Source organism: Zeus faber (assembly GCF_960531495.2).
Source record: "Zeus faber genome assembly, chromosome: 20".
Classification (NCBI taxonomy): Eukaryota; Metazoa; Chordata; class Actinopteri; order Zeiformes; family Zeidae; genus Zeus; species Zeus faber.
In genome coordinates this window covers 7,715,349-7,738,361 of record NC_137207.1, presented here as the reverse complement: position 1 = coordinate 7,738,361, position 23,013 = coordinate 7,715,349, and the positions used below count along the sequence as shown (strand labels likewise).

General features: G+C 44.0%; 1 protein-coding gene across 2 annotated transcripts in view; it reads left to right on the top strand.

Moving 5' to 3' along the window:
- med24 (mediator complex subunit 24) overlaps positions 1-23,013 on the top strand; it is a 32,388-nt gene that overhangs the window by 8,506 nt on the left and 869 nt on the right. For both annotated transcript variants that reach the window (XM_080021696.1, XM_080021695.1), the window contains exons 14-24: positions 805-947; positions 1,069-1,106; positions 1,255-1,337; positions 2,523-2,701; positions 3,216-3,315; positions 3,747-3,922; positions 6,255-6,519; positions 6,633-6,814; positions 14,310-14,403; positions 14,486-14,585; positions 21,838-21,918. In XM_080021696.1, the coding sequence (XP_079877822.1) occupies positions 805-947; positions 1,069-1,106; positions 1,255-1,337; positions 2,523-2,701; positions 3,216-3,315; positions 3,747-3,922; positions 6,255-6,519; positions 6,633-6,814; positions 14,310-14,403; positions 14,486-14,585; positions 21,838-21,918 (1,441 nt within the window). The remainder of the gene's footprint in view (positions 1-804; positions 948-1,068; positions 1,107-1,254; positions 1,338-2,522; positions 2,702-3,215; positions 3,316-3,746; positions 3,923-6,254; positions 6,520-6,632; positions 6,815-14,309; positions 14,404-14,485; positions 14,586-21,837; positions 21,919-23,013) is intronic.

Here is a 23,013-nt window from a genome sequence, read left to right as displayed (position 1 = left end):
TCTAACAATGGCATAGCCGTCAGTGCTGAAAAAAATACATATGTTTTAGTTTTTTTCTTGTATTTTTATTCAATTACATTTTCGATCTAAACTATTTATGTTTAAATCAAAAATGGAATCAAATCGTGACCTAAAAATCAAAAGTCAAATCAAATTGTGGATTTGGAGAATCCAGACACCCCTAATTTCTATCACATATTATTCCACTATTCCACTTTTTAACAGACTTAACTAGTAAATCAATAGTCTCTATAATCTCAGTGGACCTAACATTGATATCAAAACAACAATATAGAGGGTTTTTTTTAGGGATATAGACATATAGATACTTACTGTGATAGCAGCTCACATCAAAATAGGCAGTGATAATAAGACAATGAAAACTGGAAAAAGACAATACAATGTCAATACACAATAAACCTCGACTAGAGGTTAACTAGATGGGAAAAGTGTGAAAATATACAAGTAAAATTATGTAATATATGTATAAGTAAAATATATAAAAGTAGAATATAACTATGGCAATGTGCAATGAACCTTTCGATAAACAATAAATATAAATATAAAAAGTAGCAAAGAAAAGAACAGTGAAAAATGACTTAACAAGATTGGCAATCTACATAAGATATGCTTTGCCACAAAAAGGACAATAAACGTGAGAAGTGAACAATAAAATAAACCTGCCTATCAGCGGCTTCACTTCTTTGATGACAGCTTATATAGAATATCATCTGAATATCAGAATCGGAACATAACAGAATATCATTACGCACGTGTTCCGTGACATCCTGCGTCTTCCATCAGACCGTTGACGCGGACCACTCCAAGTCCCCGGAGGGTCTGCTAGGCGTCCTGGCCCACATGCTGTCCGGCAAGAGTCTGGATCTGCTGCTGGCTGCAGCCGCCGCTACCGGCAAACTCAAGTCGTTTGCCCGGAAGTTCATCAAGTGAGTGCGTTTCGGATGCTCTCATAAGATTACACTTCATTCAAAATTTCAGAGTGCAAGTTTGTTCCACTATAGTAACCTCACATCTCATTGTTGTTGTGCTTGTGTCTTGTTCTTCCAGGCTCAACGAGTTTCCCAAGCACATTAGCGGAGAGGGATGTGAGTACAGAATCCAGAGTGATGTTTTTTCCCCAATAAGGGAATATATTGTGGTGCTGTGTTTTTTATTAAAAGTTGTTTTATTTTATTTTTATTGAGATGATAAATCTGGGAATTTTATTTCCCCCCCCCCCACGCGCTCCCTCAGCCAAGTCGGCGTCAGTGAGGGCTCTGCTCTTCGACATCTCCTTCCTCATGCTGTGTCACGTGGTGCAGACCTACGGCTCCGAGGTGAAGTCCTGTGTGTGTGCGTGTGTGCGTGTGTGCGTGTGTGCGTGTGTGCGTGTGTGCGTGCGTGCGTGCGTGCGTGCGTGCGTGTATAACTATTTATCTCATGGGAATAGTGGGATGTGTGTCTGTGGGCTGCATAAAGCTGAAGCTGCTCTTTCACCTCAAGGCCACTAGATGTCCAGAGAGACAAATTAAACTTTTTTTCTTGCACACAGCAAGAAATGGAATAGCCATTCTCTACAGCAGAATGACTGTCATTTTGACTCCCTGATGTTCAATCTAACAACAGCATAGTTAAGTACATGTACAAACCTCTGTGGCGTTGGCACCCCATGTGATTAGATTATGTGATTGCCATTCATGCTGCGTTTATGTTGATTTGTGCCATAAAAATTATAATTTGCGCCACTGTGGTTTTTGATATATTAACATTATAATTCATAAGATGTTTTGTAACTTTCCACCCTATATCATATCAACATTTATTACCATGCATGCTGTGCAGTGAGTCAGTGCTGCAGCAGCCTTTCTGTCAGCAAAACCTCTCCTCTTCTCCTGCGCTGTTGGACTCGGGGACAGGAGTGGGAGAGTGAGTTGCTATGGTTACAGGGACGCCCTGTGCAACTCTACATGTACACACACACACACACACATGTATGTGCGCCTCTCTTTCTCTCTGCCTCTCTGGGGGAAAACGTAGTCTACTGGGAAAGTTCTTAATTGTGCATCTACTTAATAATTTAACATTTTTATTTTCTGAAAATGTATTAAAAAAAACAAAATTTTCGTTTTTTTTGTGCATGTTCAGAAAATCATCTGGCAACCCCAAGAAAGCATTTGGCGACCGTAAAATGTTTGAGAACAGCTGCTGTAGAGCATTGTTTGAAGCTCTAGGCAGGGGTCTCAAACTACAGGCCGTGGGGGCAAACGAAAGAAAAACACGCAGTTTTAACCCTTGAAGTTTAACACAGTCCCCCTAGAAGAGGGAAACATTGCCAGCAGCCCCCAGGTCATCTGGCTTTGAGACTACTGCTCTGAACAGAGTATTGGTTGGTTTGGTTTGGTTTAAGTTCAAAACAAAGTCAAGCAAAAGACAGCAGTTAAAGTACAGACAAAGCAATAAAGGCTGGTGGTCCCATCGCCACCAGGACACCCCTGACCCCATCCTCTGTCTCCCGTCCGCAGGTAATTCTGTCCGATCCCAGCCCCTCAGGGGAGACCCCTTTCTTCGAGACCTGGCTGAAGACCTGCATGCCGGAGGAGGGCAAGATCCTCAACCCAGACCACCCCTGTTTCCGGCCCGAGTCTGGGAAGGTAGAAAGCCTGGTGGCCCTGCTCAATAACTCCTCAGAGATGAAGCTTGTGTGAGTAACTGTCTCGAAACAGTCATGTGTGTTGTTGGAATGCGTTAAAGTGGTGTTTTAGGGAGTGTTTTCATCCCATCACCCTTCTGAAATATCTCTGACCTGTTTAACCTTCGGACATCATTGTTGTTGTGCTGTTGGAAATTTCCCTTTCGAATGACGACAGTATTATTAGGGTCAATGACAACTCCTTTTGTGTCTGAATCAGTTATCGTTAAAATAAACTACAAATGAAGGCGCATGTAAAATAGAAGAAATCTCTATGAAGTATACTCACTTGGAAACCATGTAAAAAAAAAATTGACATGTAAAAATGTCAGATGGTACAACCAGGTTTTAGACGGTGAAAAGGCATGCGAGGTTTACTTATTCTTGTACCGCCTGACATTTTTAGAAAATCGTGTCAGCAGTGTTTTTACAAGCTCCTTGAGCTGCTTGAAGTGCTTGATTGTTTGCTTGTTTCATTGCAACGTCAACCTGCCGACCAACAGTATTTTTTGTTTCTGTATGCCAGTCAGATGAAATGGCACGAAATCTGCCTCAGCACGCCAGCGGCCATCTTGGAGGTACTGAACGCCTGGGAGAACGGTGTGCTCTCTGTGGAGGCTGTACAGGTCTGAACATGTCCTTACTTATTCTTTATTATCATCTTCCTCTTATTCATCACATTTTGCTTTAGACTTGTTTTGACTCTGTAAAATATTGTTTTTTGACGAAGAAAGATGATTATCCTGGCTGGATTAAATGACTCAGCACTTAAAAAAAAAATCTGATGTAACTAGAAGGAAATAACCACTCACTGCCTATGACTTGAGATGGATGTGACGTCCCAAGGTTGTGTATATCTAGTGATTTTTTTTTTTTTTTTCCGTGGCACACTTCCCCATTCCCTCAAATACAAGGAAACGCAATGTCCGCCCATGCTCTCAGCTACTATTCAAGTTTCATATTCCCTCTGTCGTCTCCCCACTCTGTAAGCGCTTCCTTCCTCTTTTCCTCCAGTAATGTCTCCGTCTCTCTTCTACTCCTTTCCACCTGAGCACAGAAAATCACCGACAACATCAAGGGGAAGGTGTGCAGCATGGCCATCTGCGCTGTGGCCTGGCTGGTAGCCCACGTCAGGATGCTGGGCCGCGACGAGCGGGAGAAGCCCCAGACGATGATCCGACAGCTGGTGACGCCCCTGTATGGGGAGAACACGCTGCAGTTTTACAACGAACGGTAAAGATGTTGGAATGATGGTCATTTCGTCATGATGGTCATTAGCTGCATCTCACAGTGACGTAAGCAAAGTGAAGCCAGCCCAAATTTGAGTTGCCCTAAAAATTTGATACCACGCGAATATGTCCAAAGAGAATCAACCTATAACACTTTTGACGCAATTTGTGTATATATATATTCTGACAGACAGACAAGCTAATAATCACACCAAGGTCAAAATAAGAGCTTCATCAATGGAGGTAATAAGCAAGTGGACACGCACACACTTAACACAACATCCACACATTCAATCGTGAAGGTTGAACAGGTGGCAGGTTAATAAAGCAAAATAAATACCTTATTTTCAAATGATCCGTATATATAAATGTGCAAATATATGCTGGGCTACAGAAGGTGATTTATTCCACATAGTTTATCCTGCCTATGGTAAGGTTGAGTGGCCTGTACTTCTGCGTGGGCATCAACAAAAAAGCCACAAACGAGTTGTAATTCTTGCATGACACCCTTGTAAATGGAGAACAGAAAATAAAGAGGAAGGAAAGAAAAGCAAAGTTCGGAAGTGAGTGGTGAGTAGAGGAGGTCAGAAGATGGGAGCAGTGTCAGCTGTGGAGTGTGTGACGCAGGCAAACGGAAAGGCTGTGTTCTGTAGTCCTGTCTGAGCAGCGGAAAACTAGTTTTCAGCTTGTATTGAATGGCAGGTCAGGTTGTGGTAGGGTCAAAAATCAGTGGTGGTGAAAGATCTAAATCCTATCACGGACCTCAATCTGACAAGTGCGATAACTCCAAGTCAGTGTAAGCAGCCCATACTGGACTTCATTTTCCGCGATGATAGTCAGTTTTCCGACAGTGACGCTGAGAACGAGAGCGATGCTGAATCTGATAACGGCGTTATCCCTGACTTGGAGAACATATCACACAGCAGATTTCAACCTGAATGTGACAATGAAACAGATTGTTTTCAAGAACCACCGGAGAAGACCGACGACACGCCCGTTGTTGTTACAACCGAAGAAATTGATGACGTGATGAAGTCCGTTGAGGTTGTTGATGCAGATTTTGAACAAGTAGCCATGGACAAGATTCTCAAATTTACCTACAAATGCAGCCAGGGGCGAAAAGAAAATGAAATGAGGCCCCAAACAGGCTCTCAGAGTGTAGCTGGGGGTTGTAGAGTTGGGGTTATCCCACGTAATAACTCCCACAACTTTGAAGATATTTGGCATACGCCATTTATATATTAAATGGCACACCGAGGCTGATATACAGAGACTCATATTATTGATAGACTGTACATTTTTTTGTGTTGTCCGCACTTTTAAACTCCTAAATAATTCCACTTTTATAAAACATGTATATTCTTACAGTTAAATATAAGACTTTTTAAAAACAAGATGATGTGTGTCGATTACGCTGTTTAACATTCCCTCAAAACACAAGAATAATACAGCGATTGCCCCATTCAGCAGGGTGTCAAGTTCCCATTCAGCAGGGTGTCAAGTAGCTATGCGGCTATGTTGGTCCTCCAAACATTTGCATTCTGGGAGCTGGCTGAAGCCAAGTGTGGGGGGAAAACTTTGAAGGTGATTATCTCAGAATCACAGTTTGCCACACCCTTGTCATTAACAAGTCATAGCTTTAAGAATATTATATATATGCTTGATTTGTACAAGTAACACCTTGTTTTGAAGCTCTGATTCCTCACTTCCTAATGATGCGAGGGGGGGAAAAAAAAAAGGCAAAAGACACCAAATGTACCTAAAGTCTGCGGTGGGTCACATTTAGCCCATGGAGATGATTGTCTTGATGACAATAGATTTCCTCTGGTCCATATAACCCTCCCCAGTCTGTTCAGTTTTTGAGTCGTCCTCGCACTTGCTGGAAGTGTGCTTCATGCGGTGATTTCCATCTTAGTGCTCACTTCATTGTTTCTTAGGAATTGAGAGAACAGCTGGCACTTTTTTAGCTGTCTTTGACTTTTGTAATTCCTTTTAGTTGAGTGTCATGTAATGCAAGCGGTCCAACGCGTGTTCTAATGTTGATTCTGACCTTCGACCTCTAGAATTTGCCAACACCAATTCATCAGTTTTTGCTCTCACAATCCCCCAAGTAGCTTTTAGGTTGCACAGTTAGTAACAGGTGACTCGGTGGACAGTGCACTAGATTAGGCAGTTTAGCCTGATGTTCTCCAAATGTAAACATTTGCTGTTTCCTACACACTGGCAACATAGGAAAAGAACCACAGAGTTGGATGGCATAAAGGCTGGTCGGCATGGGGACTTGGCGTAAGCAGTGAAAGTATGTAAGTTGAGCCGAGGTGGCCTTCTCTCACCAGGGTGGTGATCATGAGTTCCATCCTGGAGCGCATGTGTGCCGACGTCTTCCAACAGACAGGCCTGACCCTGCGTGCCCCCATGGAAGGCCAGGAGCCCATCCCCTACCGAAACCTGTTGCCCGCCAAGGAGCCCATCCACGACGCTCTCAGCAAGCAGTTCCAGGCAGTCCTGCATAAAGGCTGGGTGGACAGTCGCGCTCTGCACCTTTTTGAGAGCCTGCTGCACATGGGCGGGGTCTTCTGGTTCACCAACAACCTGGTCAAGGTAAGCAGTCAAGGTAGTCCATAGGTGCTAGAGAGTTCATTTGCAGAACCTTTTGAGGGTGGGAGTTTAAACCACTGAGAGTCAAAGTGTCTGCTCCGTCTTTCTGCCTTCAGGAGCTGCTGAAAGAGACACGCAGGGAGTGGGCCAACCGGGTGGTAGAACTGCTGTACAGCATCTTTTGCCTGGACACTCAGCAGATCACCCTCACCCTCCTGGGCACCATCCTCCCCAACCTGCTCTCCGATTGTGCCCACTGGCACAGCCTGGCCGACCCGCCTGGCAAGGCCCTGGCCAAGTAAGAAAGCATCTGTTTTCATGAATGTACACACTTACGTTTGTCTCATATGGTGGAATACTTTCTGAAGTCGGGAAGGGTTTTCTTTTGCCAGAACCATCCATATAATGTGGAGCAACTTTTGACGTTGAAACCTACTGTGTATATTTTTGTGCCAACATCACAACAAACTGTGTTAATTTTAGATTATTTCAAACAGAAAACAATAACTGTGTGTGTGTGTGTGTGTGTGTGTGTGTGTGTGTGTGTGTGTGTGTGTGTGTGTGTGTGTGTGTGTGTGTGTGTGTGTGTGTGTGTGTGTGTGTGTGTGTGTGTGTGTGTGTGTGTGTGTGTGTGTGCACACACCTTATAACATTATCATTATTATTCGGGGTCCAGCCCGAAGGGCGGGATTTCTATTGTGTTGGCTCGGATTCTTATTCTTCTGTCCATTATCACCAGTTAAAGTGTCAGGCACTTAGAAACCGATAGACCCACAGACATAAATGAATGAGATTTGTATTCGGGGCAATCAAAGAAAATATATAAAATGTCTGTGCAACCATAATAACAGTCACTACAGAATAAACAAACCTCACAACATACAGAACACACACACACATACAGAACTCAGTCAGACAGTAGTGAACAGCAAGGTTTTTAAGCTGCTTTTAAGAGTGTTGAGTGTGGTGGCCTCTCTCGGGTCTTCAGGCAGGGTTTTCCATGTACTCGGGGCATAGATACAGAAGGCAGCCTCCCCTGCTTTAGAGTTAGTACGAGGGATGGTTAAAAGACCACTGCCTGTGGACCTGAGAGTTCTTGCTGCTTCATGTGTAATGAGCATTTCAAGTTCAAGAGATTATTTATTTTATATACTGATGTGCAAGGCCATTTAGAGCTTTATATAAAAGTAGCAGAATCTTAAAATCAACCCTAGTTTTAACAGAGAACCAATGTAAAGATCTAAGAACAGGTGTAATGTGGTCAAACTTTTTAATCCCAGTAAGAATTGCGTGCAGCATTTTAGATTAACTGTAGCCACTGCACAGCTTATTTCAGTAGGCCAGTGGGCCATTACTGTCGTCCAATCTACTCGTTATGAATGCATTGGATTAATTTTTCTTTCGCGTCTGATTTTGACAGTAAGCCTCTTCATTTTGAAATATTTTTTAGATGGTAGAAGGCTGATTTTGTTATGTGATTGATATGGCTCTTAAAATTTAGATCGCCTTCTATGATTACACCCAGATTTCTGGCTTCATTCTTGCTCTCCAGGGACAGAGAACTGAGATGAGCTGCAATTTTCTGTCTCTGAGCCTTTGCACCAAAGATGAGAATTTCTGTTTTATCTTTGTTCAGTTGTAAGAAGTTATGTGACATCCATACATTAATATCAATAATACATTGAGTGAGGGAGTGTATGGGGTGTAGGTCATCAGGGAATATGGATGTGTACAGTTGTGAATCATCTGCATAATTATGGTAATTTACTTTGTGTTTCTTTATAATATGTGCAAGTGGGAGCATATACAGATTAAACAATAGTGGTCCAAAGCTCGAACCTTGGGGCACTCCACATATAATATCCACTTTGTTTGAGACTAAATCTCCGATGGACACAAAGAACTGCTTGTCCTGTAGGTATGTTCTGAAGAAGTTTAGAACCGGCCAGATAGGCCAACCCATTTTTGTAATCTCGCTAGTAAAATAGGATGGTCAACAGTGTCAAAGGCAGCACTGAGATCCAGGAGCAGAAGAACAGATAGTTTTTTAGAATCAATGTTTATATGCAGGTCATTCACAACTTGAATAAGTCCTGTTTTGTGCTATGGTGAGGTTGAAAACCAGATTGATAAGTGTCTACAAGGCTGTTTTATGTTAGATAGTTGTTAAGCTGAGGGCACACTGTTTTTTAAAGTATTTTGCTGAGGAATGGCAGGTTGGAAATGGGCCTATAGTTGGCAGTAATTGTTGCATCAAAATTGCTCTTCTTCAGGAGTGCTTTAATAACAGCTGTTTTAAATGCTGCAGGAAATATACTTGATCGAAGAGAGTCGGAACTATATCTGTAGTAGGAGTAGGAAAAAAAAACGTGTTTCTGGAGCCGACCGTGAGTAGCCGAGCGAAGGGACCGGAAGTGGTGGAGAGTGATGGAGCAGAGTACTTTATGACATCCAAATGTTATATTTGTGACCCACCGCAGCAAAACCCGCTACCTCGTGCATTTCTAAAATCGCCAGGAGCAGCCATATAAGTTGAAAAAAACCTTTCTAGAAGGATAATTAGATTTTTCCAGTGTGGTATTCCTTTGTGTTTTTTTTATCTCTCAACGTATTTTCAAACCAAGTTTGATTTATAGATAGTAAAAAAAAATTAAACCCTGGAGTTAAATATTCTCGTTAGATTACATGGGGAAACACAGCTCACATACCGAGACGCTGAACGGGGCTGAACAACGCCGATCCATGTGATGTGAAGTCACAATGTGAAACTGTTTTGATAGGGTTCAACTTTTAAATCGTACTGCTTTTACACACACACACAGAGACATCATTGTGGAGGGGCCGTGTACCAACGTAAACCACCCAAGAAGTCACGCTGACGTCACTGCCGTAAACAAGTCGAGGATCCAGTTTCACTTGTCTGTGAAAACTTTAGTCTCCGTGTTGTTATGGATTACGAGAAGTGGAGGGCGGAAGATCTAAATCATATCGCAGACCTTAATCTGACCAGTGTGATAGATCCAAGTCAGTATAAGCAGCGTATACTGGACTTCATTTTCTGCGATGATAGTCAGTTCTCCGACAGCGATGCTAAAACTGATAGCGGCGTTATCCCAGACTTGGAGAACATTTCAAACAGCGGATTTCAACATGAATGTGATGATGAAACGGAATATTTTCAAAAACCACCGGAGGAGACCGACGACATGCCCGTTGTTGTCACAACCGAACAAGTTGATGACGTGATGAAGTCAAGTAGTAATGCACAAGATTCTCAAATTTAGGCCCCAAACAGGCTCTCAGAGTGTAGCTGGGGTAGGGTGGAGTTAGCCACATAATAACTCCAACAACTTTGAAGATATTTGGCATACGCACATTAATATATTTCATGACACACCGAGGTTGATATACAGAGACTCACATTATTGATAGACTGTACATTTTGTTGTGTTGTCAGCACTTTTAAACTCCTAAATAATTCCACTTTTATAAAACATGTATGTTCTTACTGTTAAATAAAAGCCTTTTTTTAAAACAAAAGATGTGTGTCGATGACGCTGTTCAACAATCCCTCAAAACACGAAACAATGCAGAGATTGCCCCATTCAGCAGGGTGTTAAGTGGCCATGCGGCTGTGTCGGACCTCCTACAATTTGCATTCTGGGAGCTGGCTGAATGAAGCCAAGTGTGGGGGAAAACTTTGAAGGTTATGATCTCAGAAACACAGTTTGCCACACCCTTGTCAGTAACAAGTCATAGCTTTAAAAATATTTGCTTTATTTGCACAAGTGACACCTTGTTTTGAAGCTCTGATTCCTCACTTATGGGGAAAAAAGTCAAAAGCCACCAAATGTACCTAAAGTTTGCAGTGGGTCACATACACCACTCACAAAAAGTTGGGGATATTTGGCTTTCGGGTGAAATTTATGGAAAATGTAAAAAGTTCACGCTACAGTGATATTATGTCATGAAAGTAGGGCATTTAAGTAGAAGCATGCAATGGTGATTTCCTCATCTCAAACAATTGATTGAAACAAAAGCCAACAACAGTGGTGGCTATACCACAACAAAAATGTCATGTGCCCTTTAGAATCAATTACAGCTTGACAAGGACATATCATGCTGTTCACAAGTCGACTTATTGTCTGCTGAGGCCTGGCACATCACTCTTCTTCAGGTCGTTGAGGTTCTGGGGTACAGAGTTACGAGCCTCTACACGGCGACTCAGCTGATCCCATAGGTTTTCTGTGGGATTCAGGTCCGGAGAAAGTGCAGGCCACTCCATTTGAGGTACCCCTGTCTCCAGCAGCCGTTCCCTAAAGATGCGACCTCGATGAGCTGGAGCATTGTCGTCCATGAAGACGAAATGAGGCCTGTGTTGTTCATGCAGGGGCACAATGACTGGATTAATGATGTTATTCAGGTAGTATGGGCTTGTCACTGTACCATTCACAAAGTGTAGGGCAGTGCTGTATTGATTAGACACAGCTGCCCACACTGTAACACCACCACCTCCAAAGGCTCGTCTGGTGACAACAGTGGCTGATTCATAGCGCCCTCCTTGACGTCTCCAACATCGTTGGCGGCCATCATTTCTGCTCAACGTGAATTGACTTTCATCAGAGAACAGCACTGAAGCCCACTGCTGCCTCGTCCAGCGTAAATGCTCCCTGGCCCGTGCAAGACGATTATGCCTGTGCCTGGTGGTGTGGTCAGGGACCCTTTCAGGTCGTCTAGCACGCAGACCACGCTGATGTAAACGGTTGTGAATGGTCTGACATGGCACTTGGGTGTCACGTCAGACCAAGTACTGAAACATTGAACAGTTGGACATGTGCATTCAAGGTCAAATTAAGTTCACCTGTAAAGGTAATAGTGCATTTTAGGTTCATCCTGAAATTTCAACCGAAAGCCGAATATCCCTAACTTTTTGTGAGTAGTGTATGTGCAGGGCTCTGGCTCTTGGAGGGCTTTCGCATGGAGTGCTCTGCACGCTGCGCTCTCAACTCCATAGTTGTCTGTTGGTTGCGCCACGCAGGATCTGCACTGTGTCGAGACGAGAGACAGCCGCAGGTGATGCTTTGTTCCAGGAACTGGGCCGACCTCTGCGCAGGTTCTGCCGCGATCTCCGCGGGCGTCCCCGGTGTCGCTCAAAAGTTGTGTGTTTTTGTGTGGGCTTTGTATTTAATGAAAGTCTGGTCTGGTTGAACACCCATTAACATGTGAATTCCCTGCTGTGGGAGTCTCTGCTCACAGGAAAGGGTTTAGGGAGGGAGACAAAGTCCTTTCTGCAGCGGTGGGCCAACATGGCAAGGGTTTTTATTAAAGCGTTCAACAGAACAGAAGATGATAATGATGATGATTTCGGGCGCAGGAGGAATGGCGTTCCCAGATTGCTCCTGGTTGGCTGACGAGCCTATGTGCAAATCTCCTCTGCAAGACAGTCAACCATTAAGAAATCTCCCTGCCTCGAATCGGATTAATCATTGACGCACGGGCACTGATTAGGCCGATTCAAGACAGCGGGAAAGGGAACTGTGTTGTCGTCTGCAGCCGGTGCTTGACCATGCCCCTTGGTCCGCCACACCTGTGTTGTGTTCTGTGTAAGCGTTGTAAAAGAGGTTCCCACCACGGCTGCCTTGGGCGAAAACTGAGCACAGCAGAGAAAATACATCATTAAGTGGCGCCCTTTACCGCATACCCCGATTCCCCTCACCCCCCTTTATGGAAAAGTTCCACATGGAGTCTGTACCCACAGACGGTTACTCTTACGGATACATTACGTAATGCTCACGTGAGAGGTGCATAATTTCACGCAAGACTAGGCAACAGAATCGGTTTCGCTTTTAGACCAGCGCTTCTCTTCTTTTCCTCGCCCCTCCCAGACTGTCTTGGTTCACTCCGCTGACAAAGTCCCCGTTCCTGGACGCAATAACCCTAACCCAAAGTTAATAAATCAGTGCAATCATTTTCAACCTGTCCTAGACACTCTGCCTCCAGAGAAGGAACGTTCTTCACCCGTTCTACCTTTGTCCGCTCACTCCCTCCACCCTGCAGTAGAGACTGAACGTGTTTCAGTTTTTCGTCTTTGCAGCCGAGTGCAAGTGCGTTTTTTCCTAAGGTTTTTTCTTCTTCCCCAAAACAAATCGTTTTTAAAATATTTGTACAAAATAAATATTTGTCAAAAGCCACTATTTGTGCTTTATTTGGATTCGGCTCCACCCATTCTTGACGACAATCTTAGTGCTTTCATTCCCACACACTTCCATTCACAGCCGTTCCGGCAATTTTCCCCAATGCCAGGAGATTTACAGCTTTCAGTGCAAATGGGAAAGGGGCTTTAAACTCTCAAGCTACCGTCACACCGCCAATGACGGGGGTGCAGTGTGAAGCCAGGTAGCTCTTGGCTTAAGCAGGGACTTCTATGCCCCTGGTGTTTGTGCCTGTTGTCGGCTCAAATTCGACTGGCTGTTCTGGGCGAGCCAAACATTTCAAACCTCTCTCCCTTTCCATATTTAATGTAGCTTCCCTAACCATTGGCTATCGCCTGGCGCTCTGTGTTGCTCATTTGCATCAAATTGAAACCTGCTCAACTTTCCTTGTCACAGTGAAGCTGTCAGCTCAACACCAGTCGTCACTTCGCTCCCTGCAGCTGGATGATGGCGAGCTCTGTTTGAAATGCATTGCAGCCAGTCACTTTGCAGCGCCCTACCATCAAAGTGGCAGTGCAAGGGACAGTATATTAATTGAAACTAATTAAAATAATTTCACATTTATCTGGATTTTGGTGACATTTCAAACAAAAATAAGCAGTGAAACTGAAATGTTCCCAAGAGTTTGACATGAATGTGTTATTTGTGGTTAACGGGGATTTCTAATCAGTTTACAGTCTGTAGTAGTACGTTATTTGCCGTTTATTTCTGTTTTTTCACTTGTTTTCACATTGGTGCAATTGCTGCAACCAACCTGGACCCTATGCATTGCCGCTTGCAGCTATATTTAGGGGAACCCCACAAAACCCTTAAAACTGTCCATCTCAAATGCATACCTAACACAACGAAACTATCAATCATATGATTCCATCCATATTTCAGAGGAATTTTAAACCAATGTTAGAAGTTGTAGAAAGGTTTTTATGTTCAATATCAATAAATAGCTTTCACACAATAGATACACATGTATTATTACACTATTATAGGCTAGACAAAAAAGACAATTCACTTATAGATTGCAATAATTTCAATTACAATTCAAATGTAATGATTGTGACAGGCCTTAAGGGTCCCATATTATGAAATACTCACTTTTTCAGTGCTTGTGCACATACATTCAGGTCTCTGATGGGCCTATACACAAACTGTGAAACAAGAAAACCCAGCCAGTTTTTTGTGGGCAGCCGAGGTCAGAAAACATGTGATTCAACAAGCCATTCAGATTTCCCTCACCCTCCTACGTCAAGTAGGGGCTCGTTAGAATGAGACTGCTCCCCCATCTGAGTATCTCCACCCACAGCTTTTTGAAAGTGCGACATTTCTTTCTTGCATGGAGCAAAAAACTTCAAAGACATGTTTTGGGGACCTCGGAGACCTATGTTAACTTGTTAAAAAGGGGTATAATATGTGACCTTTAATTCCTTTAAATGCTAAGTGCCCAGATTAAATCAGATCCGCTCTGTGGTAGCAGCGGGAAAGGCGTGCGATGCTAACCTTCACTGTGTTGCTGACACCGCTGACATTGCTGAGTGTTTATGGAGTTGTTTTTGGTGTTGAATTGTCGTTGTCCTGTTCCTCCAGGTTATCCGTGTGGTGCGCTCTCAGCTCCTTCTCCTCTCACCACAAGGGCCAGGCGTCAGTCCGTCAACGCAAAAGGCAGCGGGAGGATATCGAGGTAAAATATGAACGTAAAGAAACAGTTGGTATCCATACTATGGGTATTGGCGCCTTTAAAATGTGCGATTTTTCCGACACAGGACTACTGCAGCCTCTTCCCATTGGACGACACCCAGCCTTCCAAGCTCATGCGTTTGCTCAGCTCCAACGAGGACGAGCCCGTTGCTCTGTCCAGTCCAGGTCAGTCCGAGGCAAAACCTGTACCTCTAAATATGTGTTATATATGAGTTGAATCCACCGCTCCTTCAAACCTCAGCCTTGTTCTTTTTTTTCAGTTGTTTTTTTTTTATGTATTTATATAATGAGCCCTGACATGCAACAGCAACAACATGCATAACAACAGTTATTCAATATTGAGTGAAAGAATATTTTTTATACTATTGTAACAGGAATGGGCAGGTAGGCAGATGGGAAGTGGCTGTGTGACAATGAGACACTAGGAGACAGGCAACAGTTCCACAGGCTTTTATTTGATGCGTAACAAACAGAACTGAGGATTCAAAACAAAACAAAAACTGTCTCCCTCTGGAGCGGCTACCTGCTTACTTAAGAAAGTTAACTGGACCGGGTCGCTACTCGACTTATCAGTCAACGTAAGCTAGTCCAATGGCTAGAGCTAACCCCAGGCTTCCGCGGTATCAAAGTCCCCAGACCTTCTCCCAGAGTACGCCTTTTATGCTCGAGCTGCCCGCAACAAGCCTACTTAATTGCAGGTGTAGGACACCTGCCTGAAATACAGCCACTAGGTGGGTGGCGCTAACGTGCAGGAATGAAGTAGCCCTTCACTACCATTCCCTTGCCTAGAGGGTGTCTCTCTGGGACAGGGCATCTGCATTCCCATGCTTGGCTCTGGATCTGTGGACATTAGAGAGAAGTCAAACTTTTGTAGAGTGACAACCCCCCCCCCCCTCCGCTTTGGCATTAGTGTCCTTCTTTTTTGCCATCCAGACCAGGAGCGCATAGTCTGGATGGACGGTCACCAGAGTGAACCATCATCTGAAAAGATAATATAGGATGAGCTCCAATATCCTTGTACCTATGGGTTGAGCTTTCTACTGATAAGCAGGATGGGAAGCTCCTCACATTGTACATCCTGGGAGAGTACTGCTCATATGCCCGCCTCTGATGCATCCGTCTGTACCCCCATCTCTGTTGAAGTCAGGGGTCACCAGAACTGGTCATGCACAGGGTCCCCCTTCAGGCTTGGAAGCCCCTCTCTGCTTCCTTAGTCCACTTCACCGTGAGGGGCTGAGAAGCTTTGGTCAGTTCTGTGAGTGGAGCATCTACCACAGAGAAGTTAGGGACAAAGTGACAATAATAGGAGGTGAGTCCCAAGAAGGTCTTAACCTGAGCTTTGGTGAAGGCTGTGGCCACTGGATTTTGCGCTCTTGCGGCTTCACTTTGCCCCGGCCAATGGTGAAAGCCAGATATTCTGCCTCCTCCAAACCGAGTTTGCACTTCTTCAGGTTAGCTGCCGGACCTGCCCTGCACCAAGTGGCTGTTTTAGGATCACCCATCACTGTTTATCACCACATCATCAAAATATGCAGCTGCTTAATATGCATCCTCTGGAACCTGGCCGGGGCGCTATCCACAACAAAGGGCTGCACTGTGTAGTGATACAGCCCCATCGAAGTTGCAGAGGCTATTTATTCCTTTGAGCCCCTCGCTAGGGCTACCTGCCAGTATTCCTTTGTCAAGTCAAGGGTGCTGATATACTGATCTTCCCAACGTTCATCCACGCTGGGCATGGGATACGCATCAAACTTTGAAATTACATTTAACCTTCTGAAATGATTACAGAACCCTTATGTGGCATCTGGTTTATGGACGAGAATGATAGGGCTGACCCATTCACTGTGGGACTTTTTATTTTTTTACGCCCCAGCTCCAGCATCTTCTCAACCTCCCACTCTATGGCTGCCCGTCTGGTAGGCTTGGGCGATTGTGCAAAATTCCAATCAGAGATCACTGTGGGGCAGCGATTGCATAGACGATTTTATCGGAAAGGGGGGAGGGCGGGTGCGTGCGCACATAGAATATAATGTAATGCAGCAAATGCGCTTGTGGCAGTTTAGCCTACCACGCACCACCCAAGTGGCGTGTTCAGGAACCTCTGGCACAGAGACACAGAAGATGGCGGTTGTAAACACCAGTTTGTTGTAGAGAATGGGCCAGTTGGAATCAGATCAGGTTTGGCTGCTCAAACCAAACCATCCCCACAGTGCTCTTAGAAGTTAGAGTGCAGGATTTATTTTTTACAAGTAATGTATTTACACATACTACTTTTTAAGTAAGTCCCATAGCAACAGAAAGCAACGGGGAGACGTGCATGATGCAGCAGGGGACAGTGGGCATAAGCAGGCTTTTATGGAATGGGACAGTCCCTTAACTCAGTTGTATTTAAAATTTCCTTTCATCCAAGTATGAAACAAATAAAAAAATAGATCTAAATAAATAGATCTAAGATAATAACACAGGAAAACTGGCACAGGAGTTGGGAACCAGCACGTACAGCGCACCGCTGTCTGGATGAGAAATAAAAAAAACCTCTGCTCCTATTCTCTGAGGTAGGTTTACATACACAAGTAAGAAACGTAGGAAACTAAATAAATCAAAGTATTTCTTAATGAAATAATATGATATATTGCTATATTACAATCACAATATATTCAAGTTGCATATAGAGCAGGGGAGTGAGATTCGATCACAAGTGGTTACTTGAGACGCATGTAGACGCATTCTAATGCCAGGCTTAAACAGATGTACTTATTAACAACGACTGAATTCATTGTCCCATTCCATTTCTTTGGTCGTAGTTGATTCAGACAATACACTTTACAATGAGGGTTAAAAGAACACAGTCACAAAAACGAGAGAGAAAACATCACAGTAAATTTTTTACATGCAATACAAGAACACCTTTGCACAAACATTACAAATGATCAATAATAAATCTAAACGCTTTTACACAATGAACATTACAAATAATAAATTATAAATCCAAAACAGCTTTGAGTGCAGAGGGAGGAAGTGGCTCCACTTTCTCCCTCTCGATAAACACTGAACATGAGGCTCCGATGGGGGCCGGGTTGCCCTCCCAGGCCTCTTTGGCAATGTCGAGCAGGCCCCCATACAGCAGATCAAATGGGGAGAAGCCAGTGGACGCTTGAGGAACCTCTTTGATGGTAGACCAAGGTTCAAAGGTGCATTACCTTGAAGAGCCTGCAGAGGTCTTTCATTACCCTAGACATGAGGGGGGTGCCCTGGTCCGTCAGCATCTCCTTAGGGATCCCGACTCTGCTAAACAAATGTTGCAGCTCCCGAGTGATCAAGTTGGTAGTGATGTTCCTCAGAGGAATGGCTTCGGGGTACCTGGAAGCATAATCAAGGGATGTACTGATGCCCCCTAGCAAACTTCACCAGGTGCCCCAATAGGTCCGTGGCGATGTGAGAAAACGGTACATCAATGAAAGGTAGAGGTATCAGAGGATTTTTAAAATAGGGCCTGGGGGCCACCTTCTGGCATCCAGAACAGGGGTAACAATGGTCTTTCACTGCTCTTACCACCTTTGGCCAGTGGAACAAGTTTGCAATCTGCTGCCTCGTCTTCTCAACCACATTCTCTTCTCTGGCTTTTAAGTTTCTTGGCATAGTACAAGAGCTGTTTTTTGGTGACAAACCGTGGGTAATTCAGTTCACTCACCAAGCTGGTTTCCCTTCTATTCCGGTGACATTGCTGAGGGTGTACACCAGATTGGGGTCCTACATCTGAGCTGTTCCAAACTGGCTCCTCATGCTAAGTCGTAAGGAGGCTTCGCACACCACCTCATCCATGCTCTGCCCCCGGGAAGGTAGCAAAAGGTTTAGTTAGTTCGTCCTCTGGACTAGGCTCTTTGGCGTTACCATCCCCAGGTGCTGGGGAAGCACACACCAGTTTGGGAATCTCCTGTTGGAAAGGGAACTGGGTTATTAGTTCTTCTACCTTTTTTAGATTTAGCTCAGGGCCTCTTATTACTTGCCCTCTGCTCCTGGTGCAGCCGGTTATACAGGGGGCAGTCCCGCCCCACCAAGACTGGAACGGGAAGGCTTTGGACCACCTTGACCTTCAAGACGCATATATTTCACAGTGAGGAGCTTGATGGCACTTGTCAGATATTCCTTGGTATCCCCATGAACACACTAGACCAGCACTAGCTTGCTCCAGAAGTTGGGGTTGGATGTGTGAAACCCTACTGCCTGAGTCCACCAGCGCCCACCAGCGCCTCCGCATTTCTCCCATTCACCTTTACTGGTATCATGTGCGCTAGGTAGCTCTCCTTTACACAGCATGAAACCACCATGTGGCAGGGTCTTCTGGGGCCCCACCAGTATAATCCCCTGTGGGTGGGTGGAGGCGCTTGCCGACATCTTTACCCTTGCCCTTCTGGGGTGGGTCCCTTCCCCCCATTGGGGGTTGGTCAGTTGTCTGTCTTCAGCCTGTATCCAGCCAGTCAGTCCTCCTCGACTTCAATAGCTCATCTGTAACTTGGTGGCTCTCCACCAGTTCAACCAGTTCATCCAGATTGGCTGGGTTCTGCTGACTCGCCAGCTTCTTGGCTTTGTAAAGTAGAGGTCCAAATATATTTGACCATGACCACCCACTCCAACACACTTGGCTTTTCTGTGTCTGTCGTTAGCCAGTCCTTGTTCAGCCTGGTTAGGTCATGCATCTGGGCTCTTGCTGATGCTTCAGGGTTACATTTCCATGCATGAAACCTTTTTTTCTTGTGCTTGTAAGCTATACCCATACCTAGCCATAACTCCTGCTTCAGGGTGGCATACACTTTGGGCCGGGCCAATCAGGAAAGGACCCACAAGATCTGCCCAGGTATCTTCCAGCCAGCCCTCCCTCGTGGCGGTGCGCTCAAAAGCTGTCAGGTAGGCCTCTACCTCATCAGGCTTGTTCATCTTGGGAATGAACCGGCTGGGGTTGGGAAAACTGGGGAGAGGCCGCTGCATGCACCTTTGTACCTCTGCATGGAGAAGGGCCTTTTGTTGCTGTTGTTTTGCGAGCAGCTCCAGATCCATACTCTGCTGCTCTGCCGAAATCCTAATAACTCCCTCAGGAGGTCCTACATGTTCTCAGCCTCAGTCTCGGAATGCCACAGCAGGGGACTGGGGTCAGCATGTGCACTCTGACCGGGCTGCGGCTACACAGCCCCATACGCAGCAAGCTGTGATGCACTGTGTGTTCTGACACCTTTCTATCATAGCCAGCATGAACTTTTTCAGCAATTTGTGCTACAGTAGCTCTTCTGTGGGATCGGGTTAGACTACGCTCCCCACACGCATCAATGAGCCATGGGCACCTATGGCCTTGTCGCCGGTTCACCGGTTGTCCTTCCTTGGACCACTTTTGGTAGGTACTAACCACTGTATCAACACCCCACAAGACCTGCTGTTTTGGAGATGCTCTGACCCGGTGGTCTAGCCATCACAATTTTGCCCCTTGTCAAAATCGCTCAGATCCTTACGCTTGCCCATTTTTCCTGCTTCCAACACATCAACTCCAAGAACTAACTTTTCACTTGCTGCCTGATATATCCCACCCCTTGACAAGTGTGATTGGAACAAGATCGTCAATATTATTCACTTCACCTCTCAGTAGTTTTATGGCTGATTGGTGTGTGTGTGTGTGTGTGTGTGTGTGTGTGTGTGTGTGTGTGTGTGTGTGTGTGTGTGTGTGTGTGTGTGTGTGTGTGTGTGTGTGTGTGTGTGTGTGTGTGTGTGTGTGTGTGTGTGTGTGTGTATATATATATCCTCCGTTCCGCCAAACCTCTGAGTTATTGATTCACTTTTAGATTGAGAATATTCTTGTTTATACTCTAGATATGTTGACAGTATGTTTGAGGCTATACTGTCATTAAAAGGATATAAATACTGTAATAAGTTTTATTCTATTTGTAATCATCTGTCTTCTTGATGCGGTACACAGAGGTTTAGCTAGCAAACATAAAATCAGCTATAACCAGTGGTGTAGTTGTGCCTGGAGAAGTGGGTATACCTGCCTGTCCAGCAAAGGATAAACACCTTGTGTTATAAACAGTGACATGTAAGACTACTTTTGCATATTTAGTTCCCCAAAATGGTTCAGTAGTATTTGAAAACTGTCATTTAACTGTCATTCTGCTGCTTGACTTCAGGGAGTAAGGATCATGATAGAATTAACATTAGGCACAGAAGAGCAATTAATCAATACTGGCCCACTGACAATACTGTAGGGTAAGACAACCACATAATTAGCCGTTTATGTCAAGATCATTTCTTAAGTGGGTGTTTTTAAGGGAACATGTGCTTGGACTGTCTTTCATGATCAGGCTATTACAGAACACTACTGAATGATGCGCGTCAGAGGGGATTCAGAAGTAGGTATACTCCTTATACCTGCGTATAACCTGCACTACACCACTTGCTTAACATAACATAGCTCCTACGCCTCCATCACCAGCAAGTCTGTTCTCGCTCGTACCTATAGCCAAATTGGAACGGCATAACCAAGTGCAGGCTTATCTTTTCAGCAAATTATCTTTTCAGTTCCACACATCAGGTTTTAACTTGTGCTCCAAGCAACATTGTGTGTGTGTGTGTGTGTGTGTGTGTGTGTGTGTGTGTGTGTGTGTGTGTGTGTGTGTGTGTGTGTGTGTGTGTGTGTGTGTGTGTGTGTGTGTGTGTGTGTGTGTGTGTGTGTGTGAGAAAGTGAAAGTGAAATGGGGAATAACTTATTCTTCCATATTTCAAGTCTCCGGAAGATCTCTGAGGATACATCTGTGAGTCTACGGCCATAGGGCGTGTTGTCTTTGTAGGGAATCTTTCATTCTCAATATTTATTGGTTATCAGTTATTTTTTTTTAGAAACTTCCCCCGAGTCATTAATCCCTCACAGAACCAGAATGTGTTGCGTCAGTTTGGAAAACCTGCATGAGCTTATGCAGGGTTCCTTTTGTTTGTGAAATAGCTATAACAAGACCATTATCTAATCTCTTTGGCTGGACTGGTGCCACCCCCCTTATTATCAGCAGATTTTTCACATCAGAACCTGTTTATTATTGTATGTTTAATAGTGGTGCTGAACCCCCATTTAATCCGCCAACCTATTTGTTTTTATTATATGAGAGCGATGGATGGATAGATAGATAGATAGATGGATAGATAGATGGATGGATAGATACTTTCTTCATCCCCAGAGGGAAATGACAGCGTCGCAGCAGCTCACATCGAAATAGGCAAAAGTAATAAAATATAACAAAGAAAATGGCAATATATGGAAAAATCTGAAACTATACAGTTGGATGTACACATTAAAAATAAGTTAATGTGGTAGTTAGTGTAGTAGTTTGGACAGAGCGGCCAAAGCAGACGTTTTGTTGCGTTTTGTTTTTGCGTCCCGTAGGAGACAGGTCCATGAGCAGCTCCCTGTCGGCCTCACAGCTCCACACGGTGAACATGAGGGACCCGCTCAACCGTGTCCTGGGTGAGAACTCTGTCAATCTCTTCTTCATCTTCGTCTTCTTCATCTTCTTCATCTTCTTCTTCTTCATCTTCTTCATCCACCCAATAGTGGATGCGGGTTGCAAAAGCTGCGTTCAATTTATAACTATGCCACGGAAGACTTTTTGCCATGTTGGGAAATACCAGCCCTATAAGATGGCGATAGTTTGACTTCAACAAAACATCAACAAAGTCCAAACAATTTTTTTTTCTATTTGTGTAAAGTAATCATTAAGTCATAAAAAAAAATTTCAGATAATGCCAATCATTTTTTTTGATAGATCAGCCTAGATTTGTACCAAATAATTCAGTGTGATGGCTCTCATCCTCTTTGGTTAGCGTCAGGTAAATCTGATACAGTCCTGTCGTCTAAAATCCATATTTGTGTAGCATCATGCTTCTTACCAGGTCCTTGAGGCACTTGAAGTGCTTGAAAGGTCCTTGGGGAAAAAAACACGATGGTAATTGAAATTGTAATTTAATGAAAAATTTCCAAAATAGCTTTTACGGCATAGATTATGCCTGGGAAATTTCAATTTAATCCAGCATGGTTGGAAATAGACACTTATAATAGTAGAGGACAATGATATTAATAATATATATATAGACGTCTAATAGATATACTAATATTAATAATAGACAATGAGACTAAGATTATATTTGTTTTGTGTGAAGTCCTTGAAAATGGAAAAAATAGTGCTTGAAAAAGTACTTGAAAGTCCTTAAATTAAATGTTGTAATGTCACAGTCAACCTTGTGATATTGCAGTAAACTTGTAGTTTAAAACATATCCTGAAATGATCTTTCTATATCTGATCCGACCTATTTAAAATCAATAGCTACCGAGAAAAAGGCTTTTTTTTTTTATTCGTCAATAAAGGGGCGCAGCTTAGTTAACCTTGCCTACAACCAGCAAAACATGCTCTTGTGCTATAACAGCTCGCTGAATATGTTGAAAAGACCTTGGGATACAAAAAGCTTTCACAACTGCTTTGCATCATCATTACATGGCGATCCGTGTGTTTTCATTCATCATCTCTTGGAGGTTTTGATGCCAAAAAAGAGAGGTATGCTATTT